Here is a 16,616-nt window from a genome sequence, read left to right as displayed (position 1 = left end):
TTTACATAGATTAAAATCGCCGTGTAATTTATCGATTAATACGTCAATTTCAGTGTTATGTAATTTAAGGTCATTTTCTTTTACGGTATAGTTAATTTTCTCTCTCTCTCTCTCTCTCTCTCTCTCTCTCTCTCTCTCTCTCTCTCTCTCTTTTGTATGGCTGTTAATTAGAAAACAACTAGTTAATTTGTTTGAATGATACATTAATATTATCAAAGAGCTGATTAAAGTCTTTTACATGTACCATGGAGTACATACATACATACATACATACATACATACATACATACATACATACATACATACATACATACATATATATATATATATATATATATATATATATATATATATATATATATATATATATATATATATATATATATATATGCACTTACAGTACACACACACAAATATATATACGAGTATATGTATATATATATATATACACACATATGTTTTACTCCATTGTAAATGTAAAAGTCCATAATCAGCTCGTTGATAATATCAACACATATACTGTATATATATATATATATATATATATATATATATATATATATATATATATATATATATATATATATATATATATATATATATATATATATACGTGTGTGTGTAAAAGAGAGAGAGAGAGAGAGAGAGAGAGAGAGAGAGAGAGAGAGAGAGAGAGAGAGAGATGGGGGAGGGAGAGAGAAAGAGAGAGGGAAATATTGTGTAAAAACATTGTTCCACAACTCAGCCGAAGGCAAGGACACATAAATCATCGCTCAAGAGTATTCATTTGTCGTAAGTGCTTTGTGCTGAAGTCAAGAAAAACTCAAGTTTTGTATTCTGGAAGCCAATCTTTTCTCTTTTCCTTTATTTTGGTTTTGTACATTCATAAAATCTTACGCAACCTCTTTTCCCTCGACCTCCTATGCAAGACAGACGTAACTTTTCCCTTAAAAAGGCTTCGGAGCTTCAAATTCATTTGAGCAAGACCCTATTTAGGGTCTCTTGATGGGTTTCAGGGCGGGCCCCGTTAAGCCGTGTTGAAACACGAGCAGACAGTTAGAAAAATTATTACCGAACACCAAGAAATCTTGATCTTTCCGACTTACCGGATGATATTAAAAATAAAAAAAAATTATGAAAATGGATTTGATCAGGCCTAATGTGGTCTTTGAGCTGGGTGGCATGTATGAGTTTTTCCCTTTTTTCATTTTTAGTGTCATGATATTGGGCCCCATATGGGACTTCCAGGTACCTACCTGGTACCTACTATATAGGTATTTCATCGGCTCAGTTCCCAGGGTGCTCATAAACTCCCGGATTTGCGTTTGAGGCCCACCCCAAAAATCGCTGCCATGGTCCCTATGATTCGATAGACCACTGATGAGAATGGTGTCTCTGTACTATTTCTGCCGGAATGTGTAATGTTGCGCCTCAGGTTATACTTGATGAACATCCATATTGTTATCTTGTATTTTTTATTTTTTTTAATTTTTTACTAAACCAAATTTTTTAACCCTTGATGAACCATCCATATTTTTTTCTTTTATTTTTCATTCTTTAAAAAAATTTTTTTAACCTTAAGTAGAGACGTACAAAAACTCATCATGGTGTATCCTAGCTTTGCACTGCTATGCCCTGTCCCCTCACCGCACAAAAATCTAAATAAATCAATAACTGACATCACACCGCAGTTGGAAGAGCGGCTGCTTTCGCGTGCGTATCTATTTTGCTCTTTGCGCGTAATTATGGTCATTACCGAATTTCACTGAGTCCGCGGGACCGAGGCGATTACGCTGAGGTTTCTTTGTTGACGATGAGGAATGGAGACCGATTTGTAATGTGATAGTTCGTTTCTTTTTCGGCAGTTTTCGCCGAAGTGCGTCTTGGCCGCTGTGTAATTCCTCCGCTATTTGGAAATGGGAATCACTCGCGTCGGCTGACGTATGGAAAAACTTTTCCATTTAACTTTGCTTCCCCTCAATTGCAATGCAACTTCAAAGGGCAAGATGTAACATTAACTCGTAAAGCCTCTTTTAGAAGATCCACTACGGGTAGTTTGCCTGCTTCTTGCTTTTGTCAATTCAAGGATTGGGTTTTTGTTAACTATCATTAAAGCTTCATATTTTAATGACGAAAATATTTGAAATGATTTCCAACCTGTCTACTGATGCTGTAACGTACGGCAGTATAGAATCTCCAGAAAAAGGAAATAATGTGAATATTAATAAAATCCATCTTTTAATTAAATTTTTTTATATCACCCCATGCATACGATTATTTATCTATGTATTAAACACATACTTATCGATACGTATTTTCTGTACCCAGTAATATGAACATAATTAGTGAATTTAACTATTTTTATAATTTAAAGTTTTATTTCACGGTTCTGTTACGTTATATTTACTAAAAACACGCGGACATCGAAGGCAACAGCATGCCTAAATAAATCTGGAACTCGAAAAAGCAATATACTCACACGTCATGAGCACCAAATACTCACAACTAGTCTTGAGTATCAAACACTCACAAGTCATGACTCAAATACTCGCGGCGAGTCATGAGTGCCAAAATACTTGCAAGTCATGAGTGCCAAATACTCACAACAGTGTCAAATACCCACAAGTCGAGAGTGACAAATACTTACAAGTCCTGAGAGTCAAATACTCACAGATCCTGAGTGTCAGATATTCCCAACAGGTTATGAGTGTCAAAGACCCTCAGCAGAGGATGAGTATCATATACTCACAATTCATGAGTATCAAACACACACATGTCATGAGTGTCAAATACTCACAACAAGTCATAAGTGTCAAATACTCTTAGCAAATCTTGAGTGTCAGATACTCACAACAAGTCATGTGTGTCAAATACTCATAACAGTCCATGAGTGTCAAATACTCACAACATATAATGAGTGTCAAATACTCACAGCAAATCTTGAGTGGTAGATACTCACAACAAGTAGTGAGTGTCAAATACTCACAAAAAAATCGTGAGTGTCAAATACTCACAACAAATCATGAGTGCCAAATACCCACAACAGGTCATGAGTGTCAAGGAATCAAATCTTAAAGGGGAAACGTAAATAATTTTCAGCCGGCGAAACTTTTATCAAATAACTTCGAAAACACTCCGCGTTTATTAGTATCGTCATGGAGTAAAAGAACAACATATTAAAACGTAAACATAAATAATCAGCAGTGATTACTCTTTAGTAAAGTATCACGCGCGGCCATGTCTCACAGGATGCAATTTCTTAACGATGAAAAATAATTCTGAATGTTTATAGTCACGAACTATCAAGCAATGAGTAACAAGTTTTGAGGATTGACTTTTGATTATATTTGCTCCGCACACGTCGTTGTTGACCCGAGGAATTAGTGGTCATTACGACCGAGTTTTACAAAGAGCGACTGTAGCTTGCAGGAAACATGTCTTATATTGTGTAAAAATGACTATGGTTTTGTGTATGCAACTAATTGATTTAATACCGTCAACTCGCGTTTCAGTTGCTATTGCCATCAACAATAGGTGGCATTTGTTTAATTAGTTAGTGACAGTAATCCTTGTTTGTTTAGATTTGCGAAATGGAGCTTTCAGTGTGCATTTGGATATACATATACTGAAATATATACACGCATGTAATCTTGTATATTTGAATATTGTAATCTTGTATATTTGATTTCATATTCAGTCCTGAAAGACGGGAATAATGACACGTGAAATCAAAATAAATAATGAGAATGGAAAAGGGAATATTGAAGCATTTAATCTAGCTATTTTATAATATTCTCAAATGAATCACGAGGCGATGAAGGTAGAGAAATGTGTTATCATCAAATGCAGACAATAAGATCGTTATACGACACCAGGGGATAATCCAAAGTATCGACAACAAAACCCACCAGGTTTATGCATTTACGGGCGAGAACGCGTGTTGGCATAAGGCCCCATTACACCTGAAAGTTTCAGACTCATGTCTTGGATTCGGGAGACTAATTAAGCTCCCGGTTGACAGCGAGTTAATGAACGTTTCCAAATAATTTAAAGGTTACATAAGGTTTCACTTTGAACTACATCTCTTTCGGTGCACAACTGCATTAATATTGCCAAAAATATATTTGAATACACGCGTAAGGTAATTTGTACTTACATCCAGCCAACACACGTACTAGACAGTTCATTCATCCTAAGCAACAGTGTGAATACTGAATTCCTTTGCGATCTGCATGTAACTCGTTACCGAGACATTCAGTGAGAAGCCAATGAGGACATTTTAAAGAGTCATCATTACCGGGAAATGAGCGCGGCAACATTACCATGAGATACTCTTGAAATTACAGGAACTGATTTGTTGTATTAAGACTTGTCACTCGTGTTGGGAACGAGGTAAGAGCAATTCATTTAATGCTGTTGCCGTGTTTATACTAAGTTTATATACATAAAAAACATTATACAAGGCGTATTTGTTTCATGCTCTACCTCCCGTGATATCAGCCATTAGCCATTTATCTTCACCAATCACTGTAAGTTTAACTCACCGCAAATGATTTATTCAAGAACCTGTGTTGTACAGTTACGTCAATTATTCCTGCAATTCCCACCCCCCCCCACTCCACCAAGCCCTCCCCAGCCTCCTTTACTCCTAAGGGTTAGGAGTTTCTGTCACTTATCCCTTTCCTCCAGAACCGAGGGACTCGACATTTTGTTCGGAAAACCGCGTAATTCATTTGACTCGTGCCTCAATGAATTGTCGGTTTCCTTTGGCATTTTGGCTTTATTTCGACGCCGCGGCGGCGGCGCGCGCGCGCGCATGAATAAAGAGCTGGTAACTTATAATGAGCGCCGATTGACAAACAGCTCAGAAACCAACCCCCCAGCCCCAACCCCTACCGCAGCTGGTCGCACGTGGCTGTGGAATTTTGACGGCGGCAAGTAATCGAAGTGGAGGTTGACCTCCGCGTTTGGGGGAGGAGGGCCGGGGGTGGGGGCAGGAGAGGGCGACTTTCGGGTTACCTGTGCGGGGCTCCGTTGCCCTGCCATTGTTGGTATGATGCCATGCCATGTGCAATAAAAGACCACTTGCTAGATCTGTCTGTCTGGAGTGCTTGCCCTTTTGAATTCGAGAGGGGGTCTTTTGGGAGATGGTTGGCGACTTTAATGGTAGTTACCGGATTAAATGCCGATGGTCGAGGACCCTGCCCCCATAAATATAATGAGGAAATCACGTTTTCTTCCTTCAATGATTTAAGCGTATGGATGACAACACAATCTTACATTATTTTTTTTTTTTTTTTGCAAATACTTGACGGGAGCTTTCATTAATCGTTTTCAAAACAGCCCCATTTATAAAAGCAGTTTACTCATGGTGATGTTGATTTATCCAGGTTAATGATAGAAATACTTGAGAAATTCAATTTACAAAGGAAATGTGAAAGTAAAAAAAAAAAATTCCAATACTCAGAACAAGGAGGAGTTGTTCCTGTGAGATTTATGGTCATAGTCTTTTATTATGGAACGATGAGTCAAATCCTTTGTATGACTTTTATGTTATTTATTATTCATTAAATTATGAAGAAGATGCAAGAGAAATACTAGATATTAGGTATATATATATATATATATATATATATATATATATATATTAGCTGAAGCCACTAGGGAAAGTTCAAAATGAAATTACAGAGTGCCAAGTACTTTCGTGTATTTTAACACATCTTGGGGCACGAAGTACTTGGCACTTTGTCGTTTTATCTTGAACTTTCCCAGGGCTTCAGGTAATAAACAAAATCATACGCATACTTTCGTGATTTCTAAATATATATATATATATATATATATATATATATATATATATATATATATATATATATATATATATATATATATATATATATATATATATATATATATATACATATAGATACACGACTATGAAAAAATGGAAAATATTCAAACCTTGTGACATTTTGCCAAAGCGAATGTTTTGCTGTCATGCCATCAAGTTGCAAATATACTGTAATTGTCCACGAAATGTAAAAAAAAGAAAAGTTACATTACAACATAACAATAAACAGTCAGTTTAAAACCTACTGCCTTATTAATATAAATAAATACACGTTCTAGTGTATTTTCAGTTACGTAGAATTTAGGGAAAGTACTGATGCATAAATAATCATGTGGATCGATTGCAGTGCATAAATTGTAGGTTAGGTGTCTCGGCAAGATATATTACAGATTCTGTTTATACGAGAAGCATAATGAATAAAGGAATATTTTTGGCTGTACTTCTGTCACAAGTTACATATATATATATATATATATATATATATATATATATATATATATATATATATATATATATATATATTAACTTTATCAATTACACAATTGTTCTGTGCATCAGTAGAATTACTAAAAGGACCTCATTCAAACTGGATGGTATCAAATGGAGTATTTATTCAGAAAAAGTTACAAGCTTTCTTGGACAAACAGTCCACATTATCAAGTATCCATGTGATACCATCCAGTTTGAATGAGGTCCTTTTTAATATATATATATATATATATATATATATATATATATATATATATATATATATATATATATATATGTGTATATATGTATATATGTATATATATATAATAAAACATATATAAATAAATATATATATACACACATAAATACAGTATATACCTATATACTGTACAAAAATACATACATACATGTGTGCATTTATGTGTGAATGTGGTCGTACATATATACAGAAATATACGCAGGTCTACAAGAGAACAGAACTCGAAAATACGAAATATTTCTTGAAATATTACTTCCTGGATACTGTATATTTATACTCAAACTCAGTAATATATCATTGCTCAGAGCTCTAAGCAATAATTTATGGGCAGCAATCGGTTTTGAATCATCATAAATTCTTACTATTCCTGAATTCTTCATACTTGAAAAGAACGTATGTGCGTGAACATTGTGTACACATTCATACGTGTTATGAACTTGTAACTTGATTAAAAGCATACAAGCATGCACATAAATTCACAAACATACATACACATTATATATATATATATATATATATATATATATATATATATATATATATATATATATATATATATATACATATACATATACATATACATATACATATATATACACGTGCTAACTCTCCCTCCTTCTGGAATCACTTGTATGTTTTGTCAATATTGTTATTTACACGTACGCCAATTTTTGTGACGAATATTGTCAATGGAATTCTTGCACTGAAAAGTAAACTTTACTTTTTTTTTAAATAAAGTGGATATACCGTACAAAGAACCTTTGAAAATAACTCATGCATTTTCGATGAATGTAATTAATTTTTAATTGTTACCCATTTGACCGAACAGTTATTATAGACTGAATCTTTTCTGAAAACAGTAAGTTGTTTTCTAAGTAAATATCATATGATTTTAAATTGTCTCTAAACCTTCCATAGTTTTATTCGTAAGATTCTAACAATGGAATTCTTAAAGAGTTTGATATACGAAGAAACTTCCAGTGCTGTTTAAAAAAATATCATTTCAGAAAGGCACTGACCATGACTATTTATGATTTAACTAATGTCTAACACAACTATTGAAGTTTTTTGCCTTTTGTCAACTTTTAGTTTTCTGTAAAAGAAAACTATTGTGTTGGCTTTGTCTTAAAAACTACTGAGGCTAGAGGGCTGCAAATTGATATGTTGATCATCCACGCTCCAATCATTAAACATATCAAATTGCAACCCTCTTGCCTCAGCAGTCGGTATTTTATTTAAGGATAAAGTTGGCCATAATCGTGCGTCTGGCAACGATATAGGACAGGCCACCACCGGGCCGTTGTTAAAGTTTCATGGGGAATCATATAGCATTATACCGAGACCACCGAAAGATAGATATATTTTCGGTGGCCTTGATTATACGATGTGCTGAAAACTCGGTTGCGCCGGAAAAACTTCCGCACATTTTTTACTTTTTTTTTTTATCTTGAAAATTTCGATTGTTTTTGTTTTATGAGTTTTCATATATTTTTTTTTTTGTCTTTTGAGTCTCAACGTTGTTTTTCTGTTGTTTTTAACTGTTAACTTCTTTTCCCGCTTTGCTGGCTGTGGCAATGAATAGTAGTCTTGCAAATAGCAGCAATAGTAGTAATAGTGTCAAAGCTACCTTACTTGCACAAATAGTTGGAGAATGCAATGAATGGTTGCTTAGGTAGTAGTTGCAGTAGTAGTAGTAGTAGTAGAGATAGTATGGATAGTTTCATTGATGGTAAAAATAGAATGCACATAATTCATGTGAGAGCAACTCTGGAAGTTGCAGCAATAAAAATGTAGATATAGTGTCATTATCATTATTATGACAACGAGACAAAAAGACCCTTAAAAAGTAGAATCATTTGAGAGATGTTGGTGAAAGCACATCTTCAGTGGTCCCTTTTTGAGGTTCTTTTTATCCTGAATATTTTAGAACGTTTGTAGTAAAATTCTTATTGGACAAGCTTAAATGGCCATTGACTTACAGAGGTTTCTTCAAAGTGGAATACCTAAGTATTAAAGTAGAGAAGCACCAGAAAAAGAAATAAGCAAGGAAATAACAAAGAGAGACTAGTCAGTAACCAATAAGTAACCATAAACTAAGCCAGTGATATGCACACACACACACACACACACATACTTATATGTATATATATATATATATATATATATATATATATATATATATATATATATATATATATATATATATATATATATATATATATATATATATATATATATATACATATATATATATATATATATATATATATATATATATATATATATATATATATATATATATATATATATATATATATATATATATATATACATATATAATATACATAGATACATACATATATACATGTATACATATCTACATTCATATATATATATATATATATGTATATATAGATACACATACATACATAACTTGGGAATGTTAATCTAAAAAGGAATTTTTTCTCTCCGGGCTATAGGATGGATTTTGGTGCAGGGGCGGGGACTGGGTGACCGGCAGGCGACGGGAGAGAGAGAGAGAGAGAGAGAGAGAGAGAGAGAGAGAGAGAGAGAGAGAGAGAGAGAGAGAGAGAGAGAGGGCATGACCGGAATAATACATTATGCGGCATGGTTACCTGGAGAGACCCTCAGGACCGGATGTACCAAAACCAACCCATAGCCATGGCTGACCACCACCGGGTCATTTTCTGTTTTTAATGTCTCCCTTTCATTTAGTCGGTTTTTTATTTATTTTTTTCTTTCCGTCTTGCTCTTTCCTCCGCCGCGAGCTCTCCCTTTACCTACTACCCTTGCCCTCGCTCAAAACGCAAAATATGGAACGCCGAGCGAATGCGCAATTTTTGCCCATTTTCCATGAATGAGCTCAGTGCTTTATCTCGGCCAGAAGTCCCAACGCCCTGGGATTCGGTTCTCAGTATTATTATTATCACTGAAGGAAAGCCATAAACGTCTTGCCCTCTCAAAAGATGCCCCGATCTGAGAAGCCCCTTTTATGCACAGATGCATATTTAATTCAAAAGGTTTAATTGCATTGTCAAATATATTCGCCCGATAAGTGATCGAGACTTCATTTTCCTTCTGCAAAAAATTGTTTTTCTCAGTGTCAGGCCATTTTTTCCCATGATAGTTGCTCTAGGGCCGTTCTCACAGCTTGATTATGTTCATATGGCTGAAGTTGAATTTAGAATTATGCATTTGGAGGATCCTTATAAAGCAAGCAATAGTTTAGAATGCCTTCGTGCATGTTCCTGCCTTACGTAGTATTATTCATGCAGCATTTCATTTTTTTAATCAACATTTTAGGAAATGCATTCCTTTGCACACGCACACACCCACACACTCATACACACACACACACACACACACACACACAGAGAGAGAGAGAGAGAGAGAGAGAGAGAGAGAGAGAGAGAGAGAGAGAGAGAGAACGTAAATGTGTCAGCAGACACAAATCATGATTACGGCCAGCGATGGGGACTTATAAAATAGTGTGTCGTATCTTATGAAATATAGCCGGCGGGCGGGTAAAGCAAGAGGCGGAATTTCAGCCCGTGACGTCACGATGTAGATAGAGGAAAGTCCAGCGCAATTGCTGGCAATTGCCTTCGAACACGCGACCTGACCCTCGTAAATCGCGACGCAAATTTACATTGGAACAGTAAAAGGGGAAAAGGGGTGACACGGGCAACGATTTCTTCATCCTTCTGCGTCCTGTTTCTGTCGTTGCCTTGAGAGAGAGAGAGAGAGAGAGAGAGAGAGAGAGAGAGAGAGAGAGAGAGAGAGAGAGAGAGAGAGAGAGAGGTGTTGTAGTACAGATAGTAGAGAAAATTGTGTTGCAATTATCTTTCATAGCGGTGTCCGTTATTGAAAAGGGTCTATAGGGCTTGTCAGTTTTCTGTTGAATGGCTCTGTAGGAAAGAAACTTGTCTTTTTTTTTTTTTTTTAACAGGATTGCGCTTAAAAATGCTACCTAATCATATGTCTCGAGTTTGGCTTCAAAAATGTAAAAGGGAAGAAGCGTATCTACTTTTTCCTTTGAGATCTTGTTCGAAATCCGAGTTTAGAAACAGTGAAATAATTCCAGCAAACTAAGATCAAGAGATAATTTTAACAAACTAAGATTACAAATAAATTCCAGCAACCTAAGATTAGAAGTAATTCCAACAAACTTAGAGGAGGAATAATTTCCAACAAACTAAGGTTAGAAATAATTCAACGAAACTAAGATTAGAGTTAATTCTAACAAATTAAGATTAGCAATAAATTCCAACGAACTGAAATACAAATAATTCTAACAAAGACTGAAAAATAAATTCTAACGAACTAAGATTAGACAGTAAATTCCCACACACTAGGATTGGAAAGAAAATTCCCAACAAACTAAGATTGGAAATAAATTCCTACAAACTAAAATCCCAGTAATCAAAACCATAATTGTTGCATTTCATATTAGTAAGGAATACCCACAACTATTTTTAGAGGATAACGTGTATAAAATAGTGAGCTTTCGTTCATTTGATGGGACTCGAAAATACGTTATTAGAGCTTTTTGTCTCTCGATCAATCATAGATTAAAGACCTTGGGTGCCGGCTAAAGACTTCAAAGCTATTTTCCTAAGATTAGTTTAATCTTTTTATTTGATGTTCACATCCTGCCTCATCCATATATATATATATATATATATATATATATATATATATATATATATATATATATATATATATATTTTATATATATATATTATATATATATATATATATATATATATATATATATATATATATATATGTTTGTGTGTGTCCGTGTATGTGTTTGTTTGTATGAGTCAGTGAGCGTGAGATCTAGAAAGCCATTCCCTTGTAAATATGCACACAATTCCTACAACTGAGCTGGCTTGCAGTCGTCAGCATTTTAAATTGCTGTCGAGCTCTCCTCAGCCTTTGTAAATATTGCTTTATTTTCTTCCTCTCAGTGAATTCAGCAGGGTACATTAAGATAACACCTTTCTGAGTTCACTGTAACAGTGGTTTTGATCCGGATGCATAAATAGTTGCTCATATTTTTAAAGTTAAGAGATGATGTATTAGGTACCGAAGTTGATGTGTCCCAAAATATGACAATTTCTTTAACAGTCAAATCATGGGTACTGCCAAGTCCATCCTTGAGGGAGTCTTATCATTATATAAGGTACAGCTTTTATTCCCACTAATATTGTGATTTCTTCCTCATCTTCATGATGACAGTAAACAGATTAGGCCGGATTTTATGGTATAATATATATTTATCTATTTATTTATATGGGGGTAGTTTGGAGAATGACGGGATCAAGCCTTCCGAATGTTTGGTGTTACTTGTGGGGGGCGCAAGGAAACCCCCCCCCCGCGACCAGGTCAGGGCACGGCGCCCTAAGTGAATTTAGGAAGGTAAAAGTCTAGGTAGGTCAGAACACGGCATTCTAGGAAAGGCTAGGTTTTGTTTTCGTCTGCGGAACTTGTTCCCGTCGTTCTTCACTCGCCCCTTCATACATTTAATAATTTATATATTTATATGTTTATTAAATCACTTAATGTAATTGTTATTAAGCAGCTCTGTTCTAAATTTCCCCGTTACCTTCTTCCGCAGAAAAACCCGAGGACGAAGGCTCGGTGCGCGTTGGAGGCAAGGGCAAGAAAATGAGAAAACCCCGGACTATATATTCGTCTCTTCAGCTTCAGCAGCTCAACAAAATTTTCCAAAGGACACAGTACCTGTCCTTGCCCGAGAGAGCTGAACTGGCCGCCAAACTCGGTCTCACGCAAACACAGGTAAGGATGCAGAGAGCCCTCTGGGGACATTGTTGGCTGGTCAAGTCCCACCGTCTCAGTTTTGAAGCTTTTGTTTTTGACCCAATTTCCTGTTTTTATCTTCGGTCATTTTGTTCGTGAGTTGATGTTGATTGTGTTATTTTTGTTCTGTTTTTATTTATCTTCTGTCCATCTCTCTTCATCATCTTTTCTTCATGTGTATTAAGGTAAATTTTGTTAATGTGTTAAATTCCTCCTCAGCTTCGTAATTTGTATTTATTGCTCTACCCTGTTCATCTCTCTTTAATTAATATATATATATATATATATATATATATATATATATATATATATATATATATATATATATATATATATATATATATATATATATATATATATATATATATATATATATATATATATATATATATATATATATATAAAACATTATACCTCTGAATGGTGTTTAAGTTTAAGCATGAAACGAATAATTAAGAATTGGAGTTTTTTTTTTTTTTTTATTCTGTGATAGTGCCAAGTTTTGTGGCACCTCCGTATGATACAGTAACTTCAGCCGAGTTGCCAGAGTTTGTGTGCAGTGCATGACAAGGCACCTATTATTGGTCGTGTGACCGCTTGTTAGTACTATAAGATCTATAGTATGTTGCACGCCAGGGACATGCATAAGAGGAATAATTGTTGTCTTTCGTCTGAATTTGAACAAGTGAAAAATGCGCCGAAGTTTCTTCGGCGCAGTCGAGTTTTCTGTACATCGCATAATCAAGGCTACCGAAAATAGATCTGTCTTTCGGTGGTCTCGGTATAATGTATGAGCCGCGGCCAATGGAACTTTAACCACGGGCCGGTGGTGACCTGGCCTAAATAGTTGCCAGATGAACGATTAAGGCTGACTTGAGCCTTAAATAAAATAAAATCTACTGAGGCTGGCAGTTGTGTAAGTATTTCTGTTGAGTCTCTTTGGTAGCTAAGTGCGTATTAATTGAAGTTAAATGGATCCTGGCGGACATTTCATTTTCTTCGGTAATTTCAAAAACATCCAACTTATTCGTTTATATTTTTTACGAGGCGTTCCTCTAGACATGAATGATAGCCGAGCGCTGTCAGTCACCTGTTACAGGTATAATTTCTGGTTGAAACCTATTTTTTTCTCTCTCTCTCTCTTACCATCAATAACTTATTATATTTATTGTTATAATGGTTGATTCCATGGAAAGTCATTGTACTCTTACAGTCTGTATTACCCACAGATAACACCTGAAAAAACAACTTTACGACTTAGTTAAAAAAAAAAAAACCACTTGTCCGTGTCTTCTGCAATACCCGTTCTTCACTCGGCATCTTTTGCAAACTCGTTCTCCAACTTTTCTCGCCTTCCCCTCTTTTCCTCCTAAACTCCCCCTCCCCCAACTGCTTCTTCATCTTCATCTTCTCCTTCTTCTTGTCCAAGCAACAATAGCTTTTGACCTGCGATGATGACGGCGCTCTTGGGAGGAATGTGTTTACCTGGGAATACTTAAGGCGTGTCGCAATCTCTGATTATAGCCGAGCGTCCTCCACGCTACATCACAAGGCCGTCGGGAATGGCGTAACTGGAAAATAGAGAAATGCTTTCTCCCCTTCGTTCCCTCCTTAATTTTTTTTTTATTCTCTCTCTCTCTCTCTCTCTCTCTCTCTCTCTCTCTCTCTGCTGGCCAAGAAGCAAGGGCTGCTGGCTCTCGCTGCTGTAGCAGCCACGGCCGTCTCTTGGTCACGAAATCTCTTTAATTCTAGATAAAAATAGACTTCATATTCATGCAGTTGGTATGACTGGGTTTCTTACTGAATGTAGTGTAACATTTTACGGGTTTGTTTTTGTAAATGAAGCCCTGAAACTCCTCAGCAGGACTAGGCCGTATTTTCCAGTGTAATAAGTGAAAAACAAAATAACAAAAACAGAATATGCATCGGATATCTCTTCAAATGAATATGAAAGCGCCATAATTTCTTCTTAGTGTTGCATATTTTGTGTATAATAATGCATTCACTAATGCTGAAAGGTGTCAAGGACCGCATAAATGACTTATTAAATCGCTGTATCACACGCACGCGCGTACACACTCACACCCCCCCCCCCCTCTCTCTCTCTCTCTCTCTCTCTCTCTCACACACACACACTCAGCTGTTAGTTGTTTATCACGAATGATAACGTCATTTCACGAGGTACCCATGGATTATATTCATTGTTACCAGGATGGTATAAAGTTTGCTGATGCTTGGAGTACCATCTTCAATGGGGGATCTCTCGTAACCGGTTTCGGAGGTGAATGGGTATAGTTTTAAGAGGAGGAAATTAGAATCACTGGACGGCGCCCATTACACAGAGAAGATATATCACACAACTTCGCAGAATGATGTTTAAAATCCATCCCATCATTTCTATATCAGAAACAAATTTTCGATTTTTATCCTCTCACTCAGTTTTCCAAAAATGTCACAGAAATAAAACTCCAGACGGAACCGAGAGAAATGCATAGAAAACATTAGAATCTCGTGTGTGTGTGTGTGGGTCAGTTTTAAAATTAAATGATTTATGAGGCAATTAAGGCCTATCAATCAAGTATCAGGCCCCCCTTTGGGGGTGGGTGGGTTGGAGGGTGTGGATAGAGGGGGTGGGGAGGGGGCCGAAGGAACGGGATGACGTGAAAGAGAGCGAGAAAGAGAAGTTGTGTTCCATTTAGATGTCTGCGCTGCCCTCTAATTATAACAAAGTCGACCGACCTTTAGACATTGCATGTGGCTGGCTGGCTTCTGCTGCTGCTGCTGCTGCCTGACTTACAGATTGGTTGGTAGGAATCAGAATTTGTTTATATATTTATATATATATATATATATATATATATATATATATATATATATGTATGTATATATATATATATATATATATATATTATATATATGTATTATATATATATAATATATATATATATATATATATATATATATATATATATATATATATATATATATATATATATATATATATATATATATATATATATATATATATATATATATAATACAGAATCATCTGCTGGTCACTTTTACCACATATGTATGTAATTTTGATTGACACAATGACCTCCTTACCTCTCGACATCCAGGCACTTCTTTTGGGTAAGCATGTCACCACGAGCCTACTCCCGACCGGGAATTGACCTCAAATGATTCCGATTCCTGCCTCGGTCTTCTTATATTCCCCGTGCGGATGTAGTCTTGCAGTGACGAGCGTGCCAAAATAATGCGAGGAATTCGGGAATCCAGGAAGTCATTTTGTCTCTTAAAAAATACACACGCATTTATATATATGTGTATATACATATATATACATATATATACAGTGTATATACTATATATATGTGTGTGTGCGAGTGTGTGTATGTATGTATGTATGCGTGTGTGTCTAAAATATCTACAATAAAATAGGCATTTGTATGTGTATTTATATGAAAAATGGCTGTAATTAACATGATATTGATAGTAAAACCACATACATAAACATACACACACAAATATATATATATATATATATATATATATATATATATATATATATATATATATATATATATATATATATATACACACACACACACACACACACACACACACACACATATATATATATATATATATATATATATATATATATATATATATATATATATATATATATATAATACGCGTGAGATTCTTGCTGTTTGCGTTCACGTAATGGCGTATAAAGTTCGTAAATACATGTTTGTGTATATATGTTTACAAATGAAATGCCCGGTGACGTTACTGTGTACATTGTGCATAAATCGATTGCTGTGATCATATTCTGTAAACAGTTTTACAAGAGTAAAATCAGCTGATTAGTACAGCTCTGTAATTCACAAGTACAACGCTTGAGGTTATCGCCAGCAAATTATATAAGGATATGTATTTTTCCACGATACGAATCACGTTTAAATAAGTAACAAGAACGATTAAAATGAAAAATTAACGTGTTTAATTAATGATAAATACTGATAATAAATAATATCGATTTGCAATGACCATGATATAAGAGCACGCTGAAAGTAAGTGTTGACATAGCCACAATGTCAGCGTTGCCATACGGTCATTTCAAGGTAACTCTCTTATCAAAACATGTTTCGATTAGTCACTTCAATATCCCCAACCCTT

At 35.1% G+C, this 16,616-nt stretch overlaps 1 protein-coding gene across 1 annotated transcript in view; it reads left to right on the top strand.

Moving 5' to 3' along the window:
* Positions 1 to 16,616, top strand: part of LOC136854129 (homeotic protein distal-less-like) — a 163,762-nt gene that overhangs the window by 44,857 nt on the left and 102,289 nt on the right. The window contains 1 exon segment of the mRNA XM_067130341.1: positions 12,226 to 12,407. Coding sequence (XP_066986442.1) covers positions 12,226 to 12,407 — 182 coding nt within the window.

This window comes from Macrobrachium rosenbergii, chromosome 28 (genome assembly GCF_040412425.1).
Source record: "Macrobrachium rosenbergii isolate ZJJX-2024 chromosome 28, ASM4041242v1, whole genome shotgun sequence".
Classification (NCBI taxonomy): domain Eukaryota; kingdom Metazoa; phylum Arthropoda; class Malacostraca; order Decapoda; family Palaemonidae; genus Macrobrachium; species Macrobrachium rosenbergii.
This window is presented reverse-complemented; position numbering and strand designations above follow the sequence as displayed.